General features: G+C 51.7%; 1 protein-coding gene and 1 long non-coding RNA gene across 2 annotated transcripts in view; one reads left to right on the top strand and one right to left on the bottom strand.

Annotated features, from left to right (window-relative positions):
- Positions 1-17,497, top strand: part of LOC310641212 — a 300,726-nt gene that overhangs the window by 139,736 nt on the left and 143,493 nt on the right. The gene's annotated exons all lie outside the window — the stretch shown is intronic.
- Positions 1,741-17,497, bottom strand: part of MB21D2 (Mab-21 domain containing 2) — a 25,543-nt gene continuing 9,786 nt past the window's right edge. Inside the window, exon 2 of the mRNA XM_083363473.1 lies at positions 1,741-3,672. Within this exon, the coding sequence (XP_083219599.1) occupies positions 2,408-3,672 (1,265 nt within the window). The 3' untranslated portion in view covers positions 1,741-2,407. The remainder of the gene's footprint in view (positions 3,673-17,497) is intronic.

The raw sequence follows: 17,497 nt of genomic DNA, 5'->3' as shown, positions 1-17,497 counted from the left end.
ACTTAAGGAGGCATTAGCCCACTGCTCCACCAAGGCTCTAGCAATCCAGGTAGCTTCTCTACACTTAGCAAAGAACTGTCTAACCCACGTTCACACTACTCGAACCTAATTAAGGAGAAACTCCCTGACGGTGAGGACAATTAACCATTTCTTTGGGACCATCCGAGTCCAGGGGTCTCCTCCAGCCAACCCGGCTGAGGAATCCTGGGAGTTGAAGTCCACAGATCTTAAAAGTTGCCAAGTTTGGAGACCCCGGATCGAGAATCCATCTAGCACAAACCTGGTTGAAGAGGGCGGCTGGCTCAGCTGACGGGCTCCCAGGGCTCCTGGCCGGCCAACTGCCCAGTCCCCCTTCAGCCAGACCAGCCCATCGAGAAGGCGAGCAGGCAGATTCCTCAGGGCTTCAGAGAAGGGGGCAGCCCTGCAAAGCCACACAGGCTCCTCCCAGAAATGGGGAAACCCTAAACCCCCCACAAAGTGCCTGGGGTTCCAGCAGGTCAGAAGCGGTCAGAGGATGGCCTGACCGAAAGGGAGGCGAGGGCCGGGGTGCAATCAAGAGAAGGCCCCGAAGGAATCCACCAGGAAGGAACACACACACACACCTTGGTGCTCAGGAAACCACCCAAGACTGAAGCCCCCCCTTCCCAGATTCTAAGCACAATGGCCTTGGAGCCCCTCTCCCCACCGGACCCTTCCTCTCCTTGGCAACTTCAGGGTTGCCCTGTTGGATGTTTGCCAGCTCTACCATCCTGCCTGGAAGGATGGCAGACCTGGGTTGGCTCTGCCAGGCTCACCCACACAAGGCCAAAGAGGCCTGCCAAATGTGGCCCCAACACCAAAAATCCCCTTTCATACACAGTCAGTTTGGCCTGCTGGTTAAGGCGCCAGGCTAGAAAGCTGGAGACGGGGAGTTCTAGTCCCGCCTTAGGCATGAAAGCCGGCTGGGTGACTTTGGGCCAATCACCAGGCAACAGGGAGTTCTAGTCCCGTCTTAGGTTAGAGATGAAGTCAGTTGGGTGACTTTGGGCCAATCACCAGGAGAATGTGAGTTCTAGTCCCGCCTTAGGCATGAAAGCCAGCTGGGTGACCTTGGGCCAATCACCAGGAGATGGTGAGTTCTAGTCCTGCCTTAGGCATGAAAGCTAGCTGGGTGACTTTGGGCCAATCACCAGGAGACGGTGAGTTCTAGTCCCGCCTTAGGCATGAAAGCCGGCTGGGTGACTTTGGGCCAATCACCAGGAGATGGTGAGTTCTAGTCCCGCCTTAGGCATGAAAGCCAGCTGAGTGACTTTGGGCCAATCACCAGGAGATGGTAAGTTCTAGTCCCGCCTTAGGCATGAAAGCCGGCTGGGTGACCTTGGGCCAATCACCAGGAGAATGTGAGTTGTAGTCCCATCTTAGGCATGAAAGCCATCTGCGTGACTTTGGGCCAATCGCTCTCTCTCAATCCAACCCACCTTGCAGGATTTTTGTTGTGGGGAAAATATGAAAAGGAGAAGGAGTATTATGTATGCTCACCACTTGAGTTACTTATAAAAATAGTAAAAGCAGAATATAAATAGAGAGGATAGATGATAGATAGATAGATAGATAGATAGATAGATAGATAGATAGATAGATAGATAGATAGATAGATAGATATAGACAGACAGACAGACAGACAGATAGATAGATGTGTGTGTGTGAGAGAGAGAGAGAGAGGAAGAAAAAGCCACAGCAGGCCAGGCCAGGGGTGAGTGCGCAGGGACCGTTCTCACGGCCCGTCCTTTAATCGCTTGGAAGTAAGGCGTTGACTAAGGACAGGCGCTCAGACCGACTGTCCCAGGGTCTCACTTGCAGGACCTTCGGCAGAAAGAGCCTCCTGCTTCTGCCCAGCCCTGATACGGATCAATTACATTCAAGAACAGGCGATCAGGGGAAGGAAACGGCCTCAGTCCAGAGGTGTCGGTGGGATCATCGCTCCTGGCCTCGCTTTGGTCCCCCTGGGTGAGCCCCGGGAACAGACGGGCCAAATGGCCGAGCGGCAGGAAACAGCTCACTCTTCCGCCGGGCGTTTCCCACAGTGACCCTCGGAAAGCAGGGGGGCGAAAGGGGGGAGGTTAGGAAGCCAATTATACGAAGAGGACCCAGCCCACCAGAGAAGGGGATGTGCTAAAGGTAGAGGGGGATTCTTGCTGAAGGAGGCCGCCAGATGTGCAGTCACGGTAGTCTGGGAGGAAGCTGGACTGGCCAGCCTCAAAGTCAGCGTAGCAGCCAATCCAAGCCCAGAACCTGCCCCCCCTCATGCTGGCCCCCGCTCGGCCTGATATGTTGACCACGGAAACAGACCCAGGAAAACCCGGGTGAGCGAAGGGGTCCCACAGTCTGAGGTGGGGCAGGAGGCCATGGGGGAGGGACAGAGGGAATCTCAGAAGAATTTGTCGTCAATTCGGAAGTGGGGCCGCGTGACGTCGTCGGGGTTGATAAAGACCGAAATGGACTTTCCCGGGTTCTCAGTCACCAGCTGCTGCAGCTTTTTGGCCAGCCGGTCGTCAGGCTGGTTGGGGTCCCCTCCGTCCGACTGGGGGGAGGGGATGCTGGTGGTGCTGCCCCTCCGCTGGAGCTCCAGCGTCAGCCGGTTGGCGGCCTTGACGTGCTCGATGGCCATCTGGAGGTGCTCGGCCGGGTCGGAGCGCACGGAGGAGAGCTTCCGCGCGTGGAGCATGACCGTCTCCTCGGACAGGTGCTCCAGCATGTTGCACTGGGGGATGAAGTAGTTGGGGCAGGTCTTGTTGACCAGGCAGTGCTGCAGGTCGTCGATCAGGCCCAGCAGGAAATGGGCGGCGTAATCCTCCTGCAGCAGGTAGCTGGCAGGCAGCCGGTCGCAGGCCCAGAGCATGACGCTGCGCAGGTGGTAGGGGCTGATGGCCTTGGGGCGCGAGAGCAGCTTGATGATGATGGCCTTGCAGGCCTGGTAGGCCTGCATGAGGCTGCTGGAGATGCACTTCTTCAGCTGCACCTCGCTGCGGGCAAAGGAGAGGCGCCACTCGTTGTCCTTCCGGCCCTTGTACGAGCAAGCCGGGACCAGGTAGAAGCCGCTGATGACCTCCTCCTCCGTGATCTTCCCGTCCCAGAAGTGGTTCTCCATCAGCCAGCTCTGGGCCACGGCCGGCCAGCCCTTGAAGGACACCACCGGCACGATGTCGTACAGCATGCGGCTGCTGGCCACCCCTAAGATGATGGAGATGAGGGTGCCGTTCTTCTCCACCTTCTCCACCTTGGGCATCCCCCGCTGGGGCTTCTTCTGGATCTCGGAGAGGACCACGCTGATGGACTCGTAGAACCAGTCGGCCACGCGGGTGGGGGAGAAGAAGTAGTTGGTGGCCCCGTTGAGATGGTCCACGATGGTGCAGCAGTCCTTCCACTTGCTGATGGTCCCTTCGTCAAAGAGCCTCAAGCTCAGCCAGGAGTGACACAAGGCGGAGTGGCGCATGTCCAGGGTGACCGGCTGGTTTCGGTCGTGCAGCTTCAGGGCCGGCACAAGCAGGGTGAAGTCCATGTCGTAGTCAGTGCCACGAGCATAGAAGTTCAGTTCGTCCAGGTCAAGGTCCACCACGCCTTCTCGGACCCCTCCGGAAAGCAGCAAGTATTCATTGGCGACTGGAAGTTTTTGGTCAAGTTTTTGCACCATGCCTGGAAGGAAGAGAGAAAGAGGTTGAGAGGTAGCCTAGAGCCTGGGTGCTTTCAGAACCTGCCCCCAAACAAGGGAGCAGCTGGGCCTTTCCCTCCAGGGGGACCTCCTGGAGCCAAAGCTTTCTGGAGGCCGCGGGGTCAGGACCAAAACCAAGGACACACGGTGGTTCTTCCAAGCTGAGCCCTTTATTGTAACTCCTACAGACAGAATCTTGCCAGATTGAGGATCTGTATCTACCGTATACTCCCGGGAACCATTAAGGAGGCACTGTCCTCACCCTCTTTCTCACACACAATATATCTGGGCTGAGTTGCCTCTTCCACTTCCTGGAAAGCACCCCCTCCTCACTACATCCCATCCCACGTATAGGTAGACTTGCAACAGTTCATTTACTGATGGTTCAAAGTTACAACGGCATTGAAGAAAGTGACCTATGACCATTTTCTTTCACACTTACGACCGTCGCAGCATCCCCGCGGTCACGTGATTTACATTTGGAGGCTTAACCAACTGAACTCATATATATGACAGTTGCAGGGTGTCAGTATCACCTGATCCCCTTTTGCGGCCTTCCCACAATGGGGAAGCCGGGTTCACTTAGCAACCATGCTACCCCCTTAAAACTGCAGTGATTCACTTAACAACTCTGGCAAAGAAAGGATGCAAAATGCGGCAAAATTTGGTTGACGACCGTCTTGCTTAGCAACAGAAATTTTGGGCTCCTGCCTGTTGCCGTTTCCCTTGCCTGGCTGGGAAGACGCCTTTGGCCTTGGACCTGGCCCTCACCCCAAGGACTGCCCTGGTCTTGGGCCTGGACTCTGCCTCATGGACCCTGGTCCTTGGACCCCGGACCTCGCCCTGTGAGGGGGCTCCTCCTCTGGGGGCTTTCTTGGTACTGTAGGGGCTGAGGGTGGGCTGCCTTCAAGGTAGCGTGGGGGAGGGAAGCCTTACCAGTCATTGGGGGGGCGTTCACTGGGCCATCTGTGGGGAGGAATAAAGGACTCTCTAGAGCAGGGGTCTTCAAACTTGGCCACTTGAAGACTTGTGAACTTCAACTCCCAGAATTCCTCAGCCAGCCCTCAACTTGGCAACTTTGAGATTTGTGGACTTCAACTCCCAGAATTCCTCAGCCAGCCCTCAACTTGGCCACTTGAAGACTTGTAGACTTCAACTCCCAGAATTCCTCAGCCAGCCCTCAACTTGGCCACTTGAAGACTTGTGGACTTCAACTCCCAGAATTCCTCAGCCAGCCCTCAACTTGGCCACTTGAAGACTTGTGGACTTCAACTCCCAGAATTCCTCAGCCAGCCCTCAACTTGGCCACTTGAAGACTTGTGGACTTCAACTCCCAGAATTCCTCAGCCAGCCCTCAACTTGGCAACTTTTAAGACTTGTGGACTTCAACTCCCAGAATTCCTCAGCCAGCCCTGAGTTGAAGTCCACAAGTCTTAAAGATGGCAAGTTTGAAGACCCCCTGCTCTGGAGGCCTGCCTTGCCTTGACCACCTAAGTCATAGCTTAATTGTGCAATTCCCTTAACAACATCTCAGCATTATAGTTAACATTATGGCCCCTTTCCCCCTTTTATCTTTGGTGGTTTAAATTGGCAATTTCTAGTTCAAATGCTAGAAATGCCAGCGTGCCCAGCTAATATCTGCAAGACTGCTTAAATATTCAGAGTTTTAGGAGCAACTGTACGAAGCAGAGAAGCATCTGATATCACCTTACTAAACAAAATCCATACGAGAGCAATTTTTCTTCCTCTTGCTAGCTTTAATTTTATTGGCCTCCTAAGAAATTCGTTTTTAACTCAGGGCTTAAACATTTGCAAGTATTTCCGTTTCTGTTTACAACTCCCATTGTTATCTATTTGTTGCTTCGTTTTACTTAGAGAAGCAATTTTAATTCTGGAGATTAACATTTGGAAAATCAGGGATTTTACAAATATAGATTAGCTCGGGGGGGGGACACCAATTGTAACACATGGGAAGGTTTTTTTCCTGCCTTTTAATGTGGGGGCAAATGATTTCATATGGGATATGCTATTGCATATATGTTTTTTGTGTTACCTTAGTTTTCACTGCGTTACCACTATGCCTTGAAGCCATATTTTCTAAAACCTGAAGCTGGAATTAGACGTTTTCACATTCTCTAAAAACGTGGCATCAAACGGAAGTACGTAGAGACACACTATGTATGAACCCTGTCAGGAAACGGGAATCTACAAGTTGAGTGACGGTTGCGCCACTGTGGGAATGTGTCCAGAGGGCTCCATGGTGGATGGGGCCATTTTTAATTCTCCCTTCACCTACGATTTGTATCTTCGGTTCTTACGATATTACAATGATTCTGTCAACCATCCCATTGGCTTATGCTGCAAAAGAAACTCCTGGGACATTATTTTACCAAGAGTATAACTTTCCTGATAGATCCATACAGGCACAGAGGAAGCTAAGCTAGCTCTGAGGTTTTAGCACAAAAAACAGCATGATTACCCCCTTTTTCCTCGTTTGGGCCACAATCCAACACGTTAGTATTTTGGGAAAACAGCCTATGCCTTCGAAAAGTTCCCATTGCACGGCCTTGAAGTATCAGGATTGTCTCAGGCTGTGAACGGCTCACATACATTCCTCACCTTCCCAGCTCCCAATACATTCCAAGCATTCCCCTCCCCCCTTAGTTTCTGTTCTCAAGTTGCGAGTAGGGGTGTGTTACGAGTTCAACCTTGACAGGTTCTTGTGTTCACAGTTCCCATTTTCGTATGCCGTTTTATCCGCAGTTGTGCACTGCTCCGAGTTGGTGATGATGGTGCCCTGCACCCCTTATTACTTCTCCTAGCCAGCCCAGCTACGAGTAGCCCCTCAAAGCCAAGCAACAAAGCAGCCAGGTGTGGTGCGTGTCATTGTGATGGAACTGTGGTGGAACTGTGGTGTTGATGTTTTGGGAACGAGAGGAGGTGGGTTTCTGTTAACTTTGTGGAAATAAAACGACTGGGGGCAGCGCAGTCAATACTGTAGGAAAAAAACACTGCTTCTTTTAGCAGTAGGGCTCACAAATTGTAGTGGTCAAGTACTAGGACCAGAAGCAGTAGTAGCAGTGTGTGAGAAGGAACTGCGAGTACCACCCATTGTGTACTTGTGGGCGGGTTGCCTCAGGGCCAAGGAGGATTGCGTGGGCTTCTCTGGGGTCTGAGGGGGCCCACTGACTTTGGGCAGAGATTAAAAAAATGGGACGGTGGGCTATATAAATGTAATTAATACATTTAATTAATAAAATCATGGCCTTTGTTCCCAGGGACTGAGAAATAGCCAAATAAACCCCTCCTGGCAAAAGAGAAAAAGAGCAAAATATATTTGTGTTTGTATGAACCGCCTGTCCATGTTGGCGTCCTCGCTTGGTGCAAATGAAGTCCTGGGAAGGCCGCTGGCCTTCTCTGAAGCCTCCACATCCAGAGATCAAGGTAGGTACTCAGTGCCTGAAGAAAATGCCAGAAAATCTGGGAAATTTCTTTTTGGAAAAGTCAGGTTGGCGTAACTGCTCGCAGCTTCTGAGCCAAGAAGGGAAAGTGGGAACAGGGTGCCGCGTTGTCAAGAACCCCAACTCTACACAACACCCCCAGGAATGGCCCTCCACCCCGTGTGCCATCTCTCCCCCTCCCCCTTTCAGGGACATTGTTGTGAGGAAAAAAGGGGAGTTTGTGGATTCTGCCTTGGATTTTGGAGGAAAGATCGGCTACGTATGTTCTACCTGAAAGCACACTCCCAAATTTAACAATCAAGGTCAGCCGTGGAGAAGCTCCTGAAATCAATCATAAGGATGGGGAAGGAGAGGGTGAACCTCTGTGAACATCTGCCCTCATTGATTTTTGTTTTTCTCTGCAGAACCATTTATGGACATTTTAGCTTCACCCCACACAAAGGATGCTTTGGACCGAGGCAGCTTCGCCGGATATTATAACCCTGGTAGGAGAATCCTGAACTTTGTTTCAAGAGATGAAACCATCTCCCAAGTTGCAAAGGGGCAGATGAGTGAGCGGAAGGGGAGGGGGCAAATCCACCCCCCCTTCCTCCTTCTGTCAACCGCAGGGAGGAGGCTGTGCCCGACCGTCACCCGAACAGCAGATATGAGAATGATTGCGTATCTTGCTTTGCCCTCAACGGTGGTGGTGGTGGAGAACCCAACCCCAACAGACAGCCTGCTTGTTCCCCTGATTTAAAGGCATCGCTCGGGGGGGTGGTCGCATCCTTGAAAAGAAGAGGTTCCTTCTGCACGTTTCCCAAATTCAAAGTTCACCCAGATATCCTTCGTTGCGTTAAAGTCAGGGCGACGCACAGCTTGCATCTGCGAGAAAACACAATGCCTTCACAAGAAAACCTTGGAGAACCGAGATTCTTCACAGATGGCTGTGTGGAGGTCCATGGGGGGGTGTTGAAGACGTCCACATGAAATGTTGGGGCGAGGAACTGGAAAAATACTTCATGCTGCATCATGTCTGGTGGCGGAATTTCAGCTGCTGCGTTTCTTGAACTTTGGGGCTGCTTTTCTGCAGACTGGCAAAAATGGTTTCTTTTTTTTTAACCATCTGTGCATCACCGAGGCAACGCTGAAGCCTATGTTGGTTTGTCCAGCAGGTCCCCCTACTGGTGGCCAGTGAAGCCGTTTTTGGCAGAGGGAAGGATTATCTGAACCCCCTTCCAAGGTTGGGGTGGAGGATGGGAGGACCACAACTAACCTCAAGGTTTCTCCTCGCCTCCCCCCTTCAGAGTCCGCACCCACCTCCCCTTTCAAGCAGGGAAGGGACCACAGAGGACCCAACGGTCCGAAAATGGCACAAACCTCCAGCCAGATTTATGATTTAAAAAAATAAGTAGTAACGTGCAGACTGTTTGAATTTAATAATGTTTTCCACTATTCCATCAAAAAAATTTAAGAAATATGGGATCGATCCATTTAAATTTTATGCCGCTTCCTTGCTTTCCCATCCCACGTATATTCCTGAGTGTAGCACAGTTGGTTTTTATTTTAAAGTTGGGTAGCAAATTGTGTAAATCGAGATCTGCCGCCTCGGGTTTTTCTGCTTTTCTCCTGAGGTTTCTGTGGTTGGAAATGAAACACACATTTCACCACGTTGGGGTGTTGCTAACCCTGCTGTTTCAGAGAGGAAGCTTCAGAGCAGAGAAACTCAAACAGCAAAAAGTTTTCTCTCCTTTCGTTTCATTCCAGAAAAAGCCTGGAGACCTTCACACATATTGGCTTGTGCTTCCCTTCGGGGACTGTGAGCTCATGGACCACATCATGGATTCCACCCAAGTGATGTCCCCCGCCCCCGCCACCGAGGCCTTCGACTCTGTCTTAGTAAATTTTATTTTCTTAGTGGAGCCCTGTGGTTCTATTACTATTACTAATTTAATCTGTTGTTAAACTAGTAACAATGGTTGTTAAATTAATCTGGTTTCCCCATTGACAATGATGATGATGATGGAAGGTACCTTGGAGGTCATCTAGTCCAACCCCCTGCTCAGGCAGGAAACCCTATACCATTTCAGACAAATGGCTATCCAGTCTCTTCTTAAAAACTTCCAGTGTTGGAGCATTCACAGCTTCTGGAGGCAGGTTGTTTGTCAGTAGGTCACAAAAGGGGACTATCATGTGGTTTCAGGACACTGCAACCATAATAAATGTGAGCCAGATGTCAAAATGTAAAACACGCCACATGGGGATGCTGCAACGGTCATAGGTGTGAAAAATGGTCAGTGCTGGTGTGGCTTTGATTGGTCACTAAGAGAAGTGTTGTAGTTGAGGCCTGCCAGTGCATGCTTGTTCCCAAGTGACAAAAAGGGAGGAAGGCAGTGCCCCCCCAAAAAAATCACAAGCTAGAGGTGCTTTGGAGAGGCCCAGCCATCCCCCCCCGCAGGCTGTTCTCAGCCAGGTTTAAGCCTAGAATTATAACCTTAACCAGGAGGGTTCAACCTAGGCCATCTTAAGACTTGTGGACTTCAATTCCCAGAATTTCCAGACAAGTTGGGTCGGTTGTGTGACCGATCTGCTTTACGACCGTCACGAGTCACACAACCGTGATGGGCAGGCTCCATTACAGTCGTAACTCAAGGAGTCTGATATTTACTTTTCTAAGCATGTTATTAAATCAACCTGCCTCTGACATCCCTAGGGATGGCAGAAGTTATTTTGGGGGAACTATTTTTAAAATCACATGTTGGCTGAGCGTGATGCTCTGCTCTCTCTTTCAGGGACTCCGAGAGGGAATAAAAGGAACCCAAACTTCTTTGGGAGGGGGAGGAGAGGAGGGAAAAATCTCCCTGACTTCTTTCCCCCTCCCAGTCCAACCTCTACTAAATTATCCCCGAAAGGTGTCCAGACTTTTGCACCAGACTTTTCCACAAATAGCGAGCATTGCTCAAGAGCAGCCCATGAAATATCTTTATTTACCTTCGTAAATTATAATGTCTATCCCACTGCAATTCTACGGTTCCACATTATGGTGATTTTATTATGGTTTTATCTTAATTTAATATTTTATCTCCCATATTGTATTGTCCACAAGGTAGGTAGACAGACAGACAGACAGACAGACAGACAGACAGATAGATAGATAGACAGACATATAGATAAATATAGATAGATAGATAGATAATAGACATACAGATATAGATACAGATAGATATAGAGATATAGATAGATATAGATAAGATAGATATAGATGACAGACAGATAGACCGAGAGACAGTTATATAGACAGATAGACATAGATAGATAGTAGATAGATAGATTTGCTGACTCTTTATTTAAACTATAAATAAATAAATAAATAATAATAACAACAACAACAACCCTCAGCACCCCTCAATCAGGCCAGGGAGCCAAGGCTGGGCCTGTAAAGGGGGGGAGCAGTCAGGTTGAAGCCCTCCCCTTTTGAAAGAGCGCCATTTCCTTGGCTCAAGGGAGACAGGTTTAGCAAGCCTTTGGGCCATCTGGGGCAGCCTTGCCAGCCCAGATGCCCTCCAGATTGCCCCAAGGTGGCACACCCACCAGGGAGAACCCCCACTTCTTCAAAGCCCCCCAAGGCCAGAAGTCAATCAGGCTGTTTTTACTGCTTGAAAATGTCCTTAAGGTTTTAATTGTAGTATGTGCTTTTGAATTGTGAGCCGCCCAGAATTTGCTGATGGCTATAGAAATCAAAAAGCAAATCAAAATCTGACAGTCCTCCCCCAAAGCCCCCAATGAGCCTGACACACACACACACACACACACACACACACACACACAAAAACACACACACACCCCGCAATCTCTGCCTGCCAGGAGTGTGAAGCTTCCTGGATCCACCACTAGAGGGAGACAGTCCCCCACCTCTTTTGCTCATGGTTCCGACAGATGAAACTCTTCAAAGAACTTCGAGGCATTGTTTGCCTTAAAGGATCTTTATTGGAATAGCAGAATATCGGCAAAGCCAAAATCTGAATTCCCCTCCCCTGAGCACATGGTATCAAAGCACAATTCCCTCCTCCAGTTAACAAATCTAGATCACATTCCCCAATTAGTTTAAAGTGTGGGCTTCCCCTCCAGCTCTCCAAGCCTGCCCATTTTTATCATCTCTTATTTCAACACCCTTGGTTCTCACGCTAGGTTCAGTATTATTATGTCTAGCTAGACTCTTGTGCACATTCCTCCCCCCTCTCCCAGCATCATCTAACTCAGGGGTAGGCTTGGCTCGTTTATGACTCGTGGACTTTAACTCCTAGAATTCCTGAGCCAGCTAAAAGCAAAAAGAAGAAAATGGCTGCATCTCCATCTGTTGTCAATGCAAAAATATCCGATGTTAGCAGCGTTGACAGTTTCAAGGATTTTCTGCTTTCACTTTGGGGCTATTGTGAAGATGCCTCCCTACATACACACACCGCCACCCTTGTCAACCAGGGGCCAGAGAATGCCAGTTTGGGAAGTCAGGGAAAACTAGATCAAGCCCCACATGGCTATGACTGTTCCTCTGGGTTGCCCAGGGGTGGGAGAGCAGCCACAGAGACCCAGCCTCCTGCTCTCCCCCCTCCCTTCATGTCCTGCTCCAGTAATAAATCCTAACTTGTCCCCCCCTCCCCCCCTCCAGGCAGGCCTTGCCTGTCTCTTCAGAAGCCCCTCTTTGCACCTGCAAGAATCACTTAAAGGATAGCCTGCAATTGTTCCTTAAGCGCGAAATTCCTAGAATATCACCATTTATCCTGCAGGCCACAACCACGTTCTTGTCTAGGAAGAGAACAAGCCAGCCAGTGTCGCCACTTGGCTGACCACGAGGCCAAGTTGGCTCAGCGGCCGGAGAAAGGATCTGGAGAAGTCCAGCTGCAACAAGACAAGCCTTCTCTTTGTTGGTGGGCAAACGCCCAGCACACAGCTTCCCTCTCCCCCACGCACACCTGCACAAAACCAGCAGCGTTCCCACAGCTGCCTGGAGACAGCATCTTTTCTACCTGCCTCACCTGGTCCCTGGTCCTTTGGGCTGGTGGCTGTCCCTCGGGGAGTGGGGCCCCTGGGCCCTTTGTCGGGTCCCCAAATCCTTGTTGTCTCCCTTCCGTACATATTCTTGTGCTCTTGCTTTGGGGCCTGCCATTGTGCTGGGGGATACTCGCTTCCATTTGGGATAACTTTGTTTTCTGCTTCCCTTCTTCCACCTCCACCCACTTGAGAAAGGGATGTGTCTCCTTTATCGGGGAGGCGGTTACGGAGAAACGAAAGCCGGAGAAGACCTTGTGATGTGCGCCAACGGTGCCAGTTACCTGCTCATTGTGCCACCTGTGGATTGGCTGGGAGGGGAATGAGCTGAACCGGTGGCAGCACCGCACAAGCCTGAGCGAGAGACGGCTGGAGCTGCAGGGCTGTCGGGGCTCAGCGGAAGCGCCAGGATCAGCGCCAGGATCCAGCTGGAGCTCGGCGCTGATCCTGGCGCTTCTGAGCCTAGAAGAAGCTCCGATCAGCTGGAATGCTGCAGCATCTCCAGGGTCTTGTGATGTACATCCAGATGCTTGGCAACTGATTCATATTTATGACGGTCACAGTGTCTCAGGGTCATGTGAAGTGACCAAAACCTGCTGCAACCACCCAGCAGATGGGGGGGGGGGTGGAATAAAAACCAAACCCCCCCACCCCCGCTGCCAAAGGGACATGAGGACTTTGTTGGGAGGAGGAAGATTGCTGGTTTAATTATACCGTTCAAGCGGGATTGTCTCCAGATCTCCCTCCTGTCACTGACCCCTAATAAAAGTTTCCTCTTGAGACAATGCCTGTTTCAAGATTTCGTCTTCCTTAGCTGAGCTGGGCCCCGACACCCTCCCAGTAGAGGAGAGCCAGAGCCCCCCTTGGTTAATTAAGGAGGAGAAGGCGGGACCCAGATGCAACCTGGTCTTGGAGGGGCTGCATCGGAAGACCCTGGTGGGGCACCCAGTGATGGGCCCTCCAGCCGCTGCCCGTCCTTTCCGGCGGCCTTCGGCCACTTCCAAGCCAAATACTCTGGATTTCTACCCACTTTATTTCCAAAGCACCAAAAGGAAAGACCAGAAGCAGCGGATGGAAACCTAACCAAGCAGAGAAGCAACCTGGACCTAAGGAGGGATTCCCTGACAGGGAGAAGAGGTTAACCCCCCCCCTTTCTTTGTGGCAGCCCCTCAAATACCGGAGGAGTTTGAAAGAGGTGTTGTAAGATGCAGAAGCTGCACGGAAGCCAGGGCGAGGAAGGCAGGCCCTGCACGTGTTCCCAAGGATCGCATCTGCACAACACAGCAGGCCCAGCGGGAAATCCACTCCTGCAGCCAGCTCCTCTGATCGATTCGCTTCAATTGCGCAACTCCAGAAATGAACCCAGATTCGTTGCATTGTCTGAAAGCAGAGAACAGACACGCCATCCCGTCTAAAAGACGAAGAAGGGGAAAGGCCCTTGCATCCCCAGGCTGAGTCTCGGAACAGGCTGAGCCAGCTCCAGGCCTCCAGGGCAAAGAGGGCGGGGACCGAATTTACTGGGCCCTGGGGCAGAAGGGCACGGCTGAGAAGCCTGTCGCCACTTGGAGGATGCCCAAGTTGGCACCTCGCCCTGCTGGCTGCAAAGAAGTGGGGGAAACGTAAGCTAAGAAACTTCAGGGCAAAATCCTTCCTCCTCCTATTTCCTCCTCACAACAACAACCCTGTGAGGTGGGTTGGACTGAGCGTGTGACTGGCCCAAAGTGATCCAGCTGGGTTTCATGGCTATGGCAGGACTTGAACTCAGGGTCTTCTGCTTTGTAGCCTGGTGCCTCAGCCACTAGACCAAATTATGTGATTTGTTGTTTTTTTTCCCCCCTATCAGATCACTTCACCCCATGGGTTCACCCACAGACAGCAGCAAAGCTGGACCTCAGGCGGGCAGCACAGAGCACGTGCGAAGCCAGCGGGCCCCCACCCATCCCACAAAGGCAAATCCAGCAGCCAAGTTCCCCCCCCCCTCAGCCAGATTACTGTATGCAGCAAACGGGGCTTTGCAAACATTGGAGGAGCTTCCGAGTACACAGAGCGATTATCTGCTCCCGAGGCTCCCGTGTCAGCGAGTCTCCTTCGGCAGCCTGCAGGGAGCAGAAGTCAGAGGGGGGTTTCCACGGGGCCCGGGCACCAACGGCAGCCTGCAAAACAGCGGTGTGCCCTGAGAACGCCGAGCCTGGGCTCCCTTCTGAGTTGGCACAGATTGCGTGCTTGGCACATGCCCACCTCCCACCCTGCCCTGGCATGCTTCTCCCTCGCCTATCATTCTTGGCTACCTCCCCTACCTCTTTTCTCCTTCCCCATGGCAGGCCCTCTGCACTCTAGGGGAAAGAAGGACCAGGGGAGACACGATAGCAGCCTTCCAACATCTCGGGGGCTGCCCCAAAGGGCGGGGTGAGTGTTTCCCACCTGTTCTCCAAAGCCCCCCGAAGGCCGAAGCAACGGATGGAAACTGATCAAGGAGAGAAGCAACCTGGAACTAAGGAGGAACTTCCTGACAGGGAGAGCAATTAACCCGTGGAACTTCTTCAGCTCTGACTGGACGGTGGATAAATGGAAGGATTTATGTTTTTTTACAGACAGCACTGGGAGTTTTTAAGAAGAGACAGGACAGCATTTGTCTGGGATGTTATAGGGTCTCCTGCTTGCGCAGGGGCTGGTCTTAGAACAGGGGTCTCCAAGCTATGGGCCCAGGACCAGGAATGGCAGGCACCAGCGGCCCCGTTTGCACATGCGCAGAGGCGCTAGTTCCGCCACCAGTGTCACAGATAGATAGGAGAGAAAGAGGTAGGTAGGTAGATAAGTAGACAGATGATGGTGATGATCAGATAGACAGACAGGTAGATGCAGGGAAGGAGGGAGAGGGAGAAAGAGAGATGCAGGTAGGTAGGCAGATGGTAAGTAGATACCTACTGTGTTTCCCCAAAAATAAGAACGATGTCTTATGAATGAATGAATGAATGAATGAGCCTTTATTGTCAAAGTACAACCATGTATACATTGAGATTGGCTGAGCCAATTATATTAATTTTCGCTCCAAAAGATGCATTAGAATTTATTTTCCGGTTAGGTCTTATTTGGGGGAAAATACAGTACTAAATGGGTCCGTCTGGCTGACGGTCTTAACTGGAGTTTATTTTGGGAGTGAAGCTTATATTACGAGGGTCCTGAAAAATCACGCTAGAGCTTATTTGCCAGTTGGGTTTTGCTTACAGGGAAACACGGTAGATGATGATGATGACAGAGAGAGAGAGAGAGAGGCAGGCAGGCAGGCAGGCAGGTAGGTAAGTTGTAGATTGTCAGGTGTGAACAACCAGGTCCACACACGAAGAATTCAAATTAGCTGATTTATTGCTTAAGTCTACACACAGGGACCTTCTGCCCTCGGGTGAAATTGGAGAAGGTTCAAGGGCCGACAAAGGGGGCTGGAGGTGGCCCTCTTATGACTACGCAGAGACGCTGAAACTAATGCCCCACTTGACCCCTCCCTCTGGCTCTGCCGGTCTCTCTGCGGCACGGCTAGGGGGGAGGGCAGGCCACGTCCGCACTGTTGTGAAAAGAAGCCACCTGGACTTCCCCTTCGCAAGGGAGCGGTGGCCGTCCTGGGTCACTGAGATGGATCCGCACCGAACCACAAGGCGCCTTGTTGGGCTCAGCAGGAAATCAGCCTGAAACCAGGCCCAAGAGCTCCGAATGCGCAAAGCCATCGACCAGAAGCCCCAGAGAGAACCCACAACAGTGGGTGATGACAACACCCTCGTCACACAAACGAGGCCAGCTCCATCATCCGCTCGGGCGGCTTCAACAAATGAGGACTTATTTTGAAAAGGCCGAGCATAACAGGTGAGCCGGTCGGAAGACGGCCAAAGGGCAGAAACGCTTTCCCAGAGCTATGCCTGGAAATGGGTTGCCACCCCCACTCCGGTGGGATTCGCTCCCGCGTCTTCCAGATCTCCCCCCTCCCCCCCTCCTCAGACAGCTCAGCCGTGAACTACTTTCCATTTTCCAAGCAGCAGGTCTGGCTCCCTTCGCGTGCAACCCCCTCCCCGAAGCAGCCGCGGCACGTGGCTGCCTCCTCTAATCCGCCTCCAGGGCCCGGGCAGCAGATGGCATCGCCCGGCAGGCTGCACGAAGGAGGCCAGAAGGCTGAGCAAATGAGTCCAGCCAGGGAGAGGTGATGCCAGGCCAGCCAAACAACAATCTTCAGCAAAATGTCCCAAAGGTGCTTTTCCAACAGGCTTTCTCGGGGGGGGGGGTTCCCCCTTTGGAAACATTTCACTTCTCATCCAAGAAGCTTCCTCGGTTCTAACTGAACGGTGCAGAAGGGAAAGGTTTGCAAAGAATATAAGTATAAATCCTTCCATTTCCCACCGTTCAGTTTAGCATGGGAAAAGCAAAGACCCGGTGGGGGGAAGGGGGAGAATAGGAGAAACCCCCTTCAGGCACCTCAAAAGGGGCAAAGACCTCACTCCTTTCGAGCTCCATAAACCAAGAAAAGCGTGTTGAGGTTCTCTAACCAGTATCCTTTGCTGTTCCTCACCTACAGACAGAAATCTTGCCAAACCAAAGCTGGCTATTTGCACCATAAAACATAAGGCTTGGGCAGGGGTAGGCAACCTCGGCTCTTTTATGACTCATGGACTTCAACTCCCAGAATTCCTGAGTCAGTTGACTCAGGAATTCTGGGAATTGAAGTCCATGAGTCATAAAAGAGCCGAGGTTGCCTACCCCTGGGCTTGGGGAACTGTGAAGGAGGAGCTGCCTTCACCCTCATTCTCACACAGAAACTATCCAAACTGTGTTGTCTCTTGCTGCTCTGGAACATGATTCCCCTCCCTCCTGGGAATCCAGACCGCAATCCACCACAGGGACCTCTGGATCCTGGTCCAGGAAGGCAGAAACCCAAGGCGGGTCAGGAAGAGAGTCCCGAGAGCCAAGACATCTGGGGGCAGCTCCTGAGCCAAGAGGGATGGACACCCCCGGGCTGGGCAGCCATCTCCCAGGGGGGCTTCAGTCTGCAGCAGGCAGGACAGCTGGGTTCAAGATGTCAACGGCCTGTTTCCATCCTGGATTCTAGGATGACTAAAGACAGAACTGAGGGAAGGGTTCTGACACCATCACAGCAGCATCGAGCATGTACTGAGTGACCCAGAACTCTGCACCGATTACATTTTTAACCAGTATAGAGTCGTGGTGCCGCAGTGGTTAGAATGCAGCATTGCAGGCTGACTCTGCCCAATGCCGGCAGTTCGAGTCTCACTGGCTCAAGGTTGGCTCAGCCTTCCGTCCTTCCGAGGCCGGTAAAACGAGG

Source organism: Vipera ursinii (assembly GCF_947247035.1).
Source record: "Vipera ursinii genome assembly, chromosome: 5".
Lineage (NCBI taxonomy): Eukaryota > Metazoa > Chordata > Lepidosauria > Squamata > Viperidae > Vipera > Vipera ursinii.
This window is presented reverse-complemented; position numbering and strand designations above follow the sequence as displayed.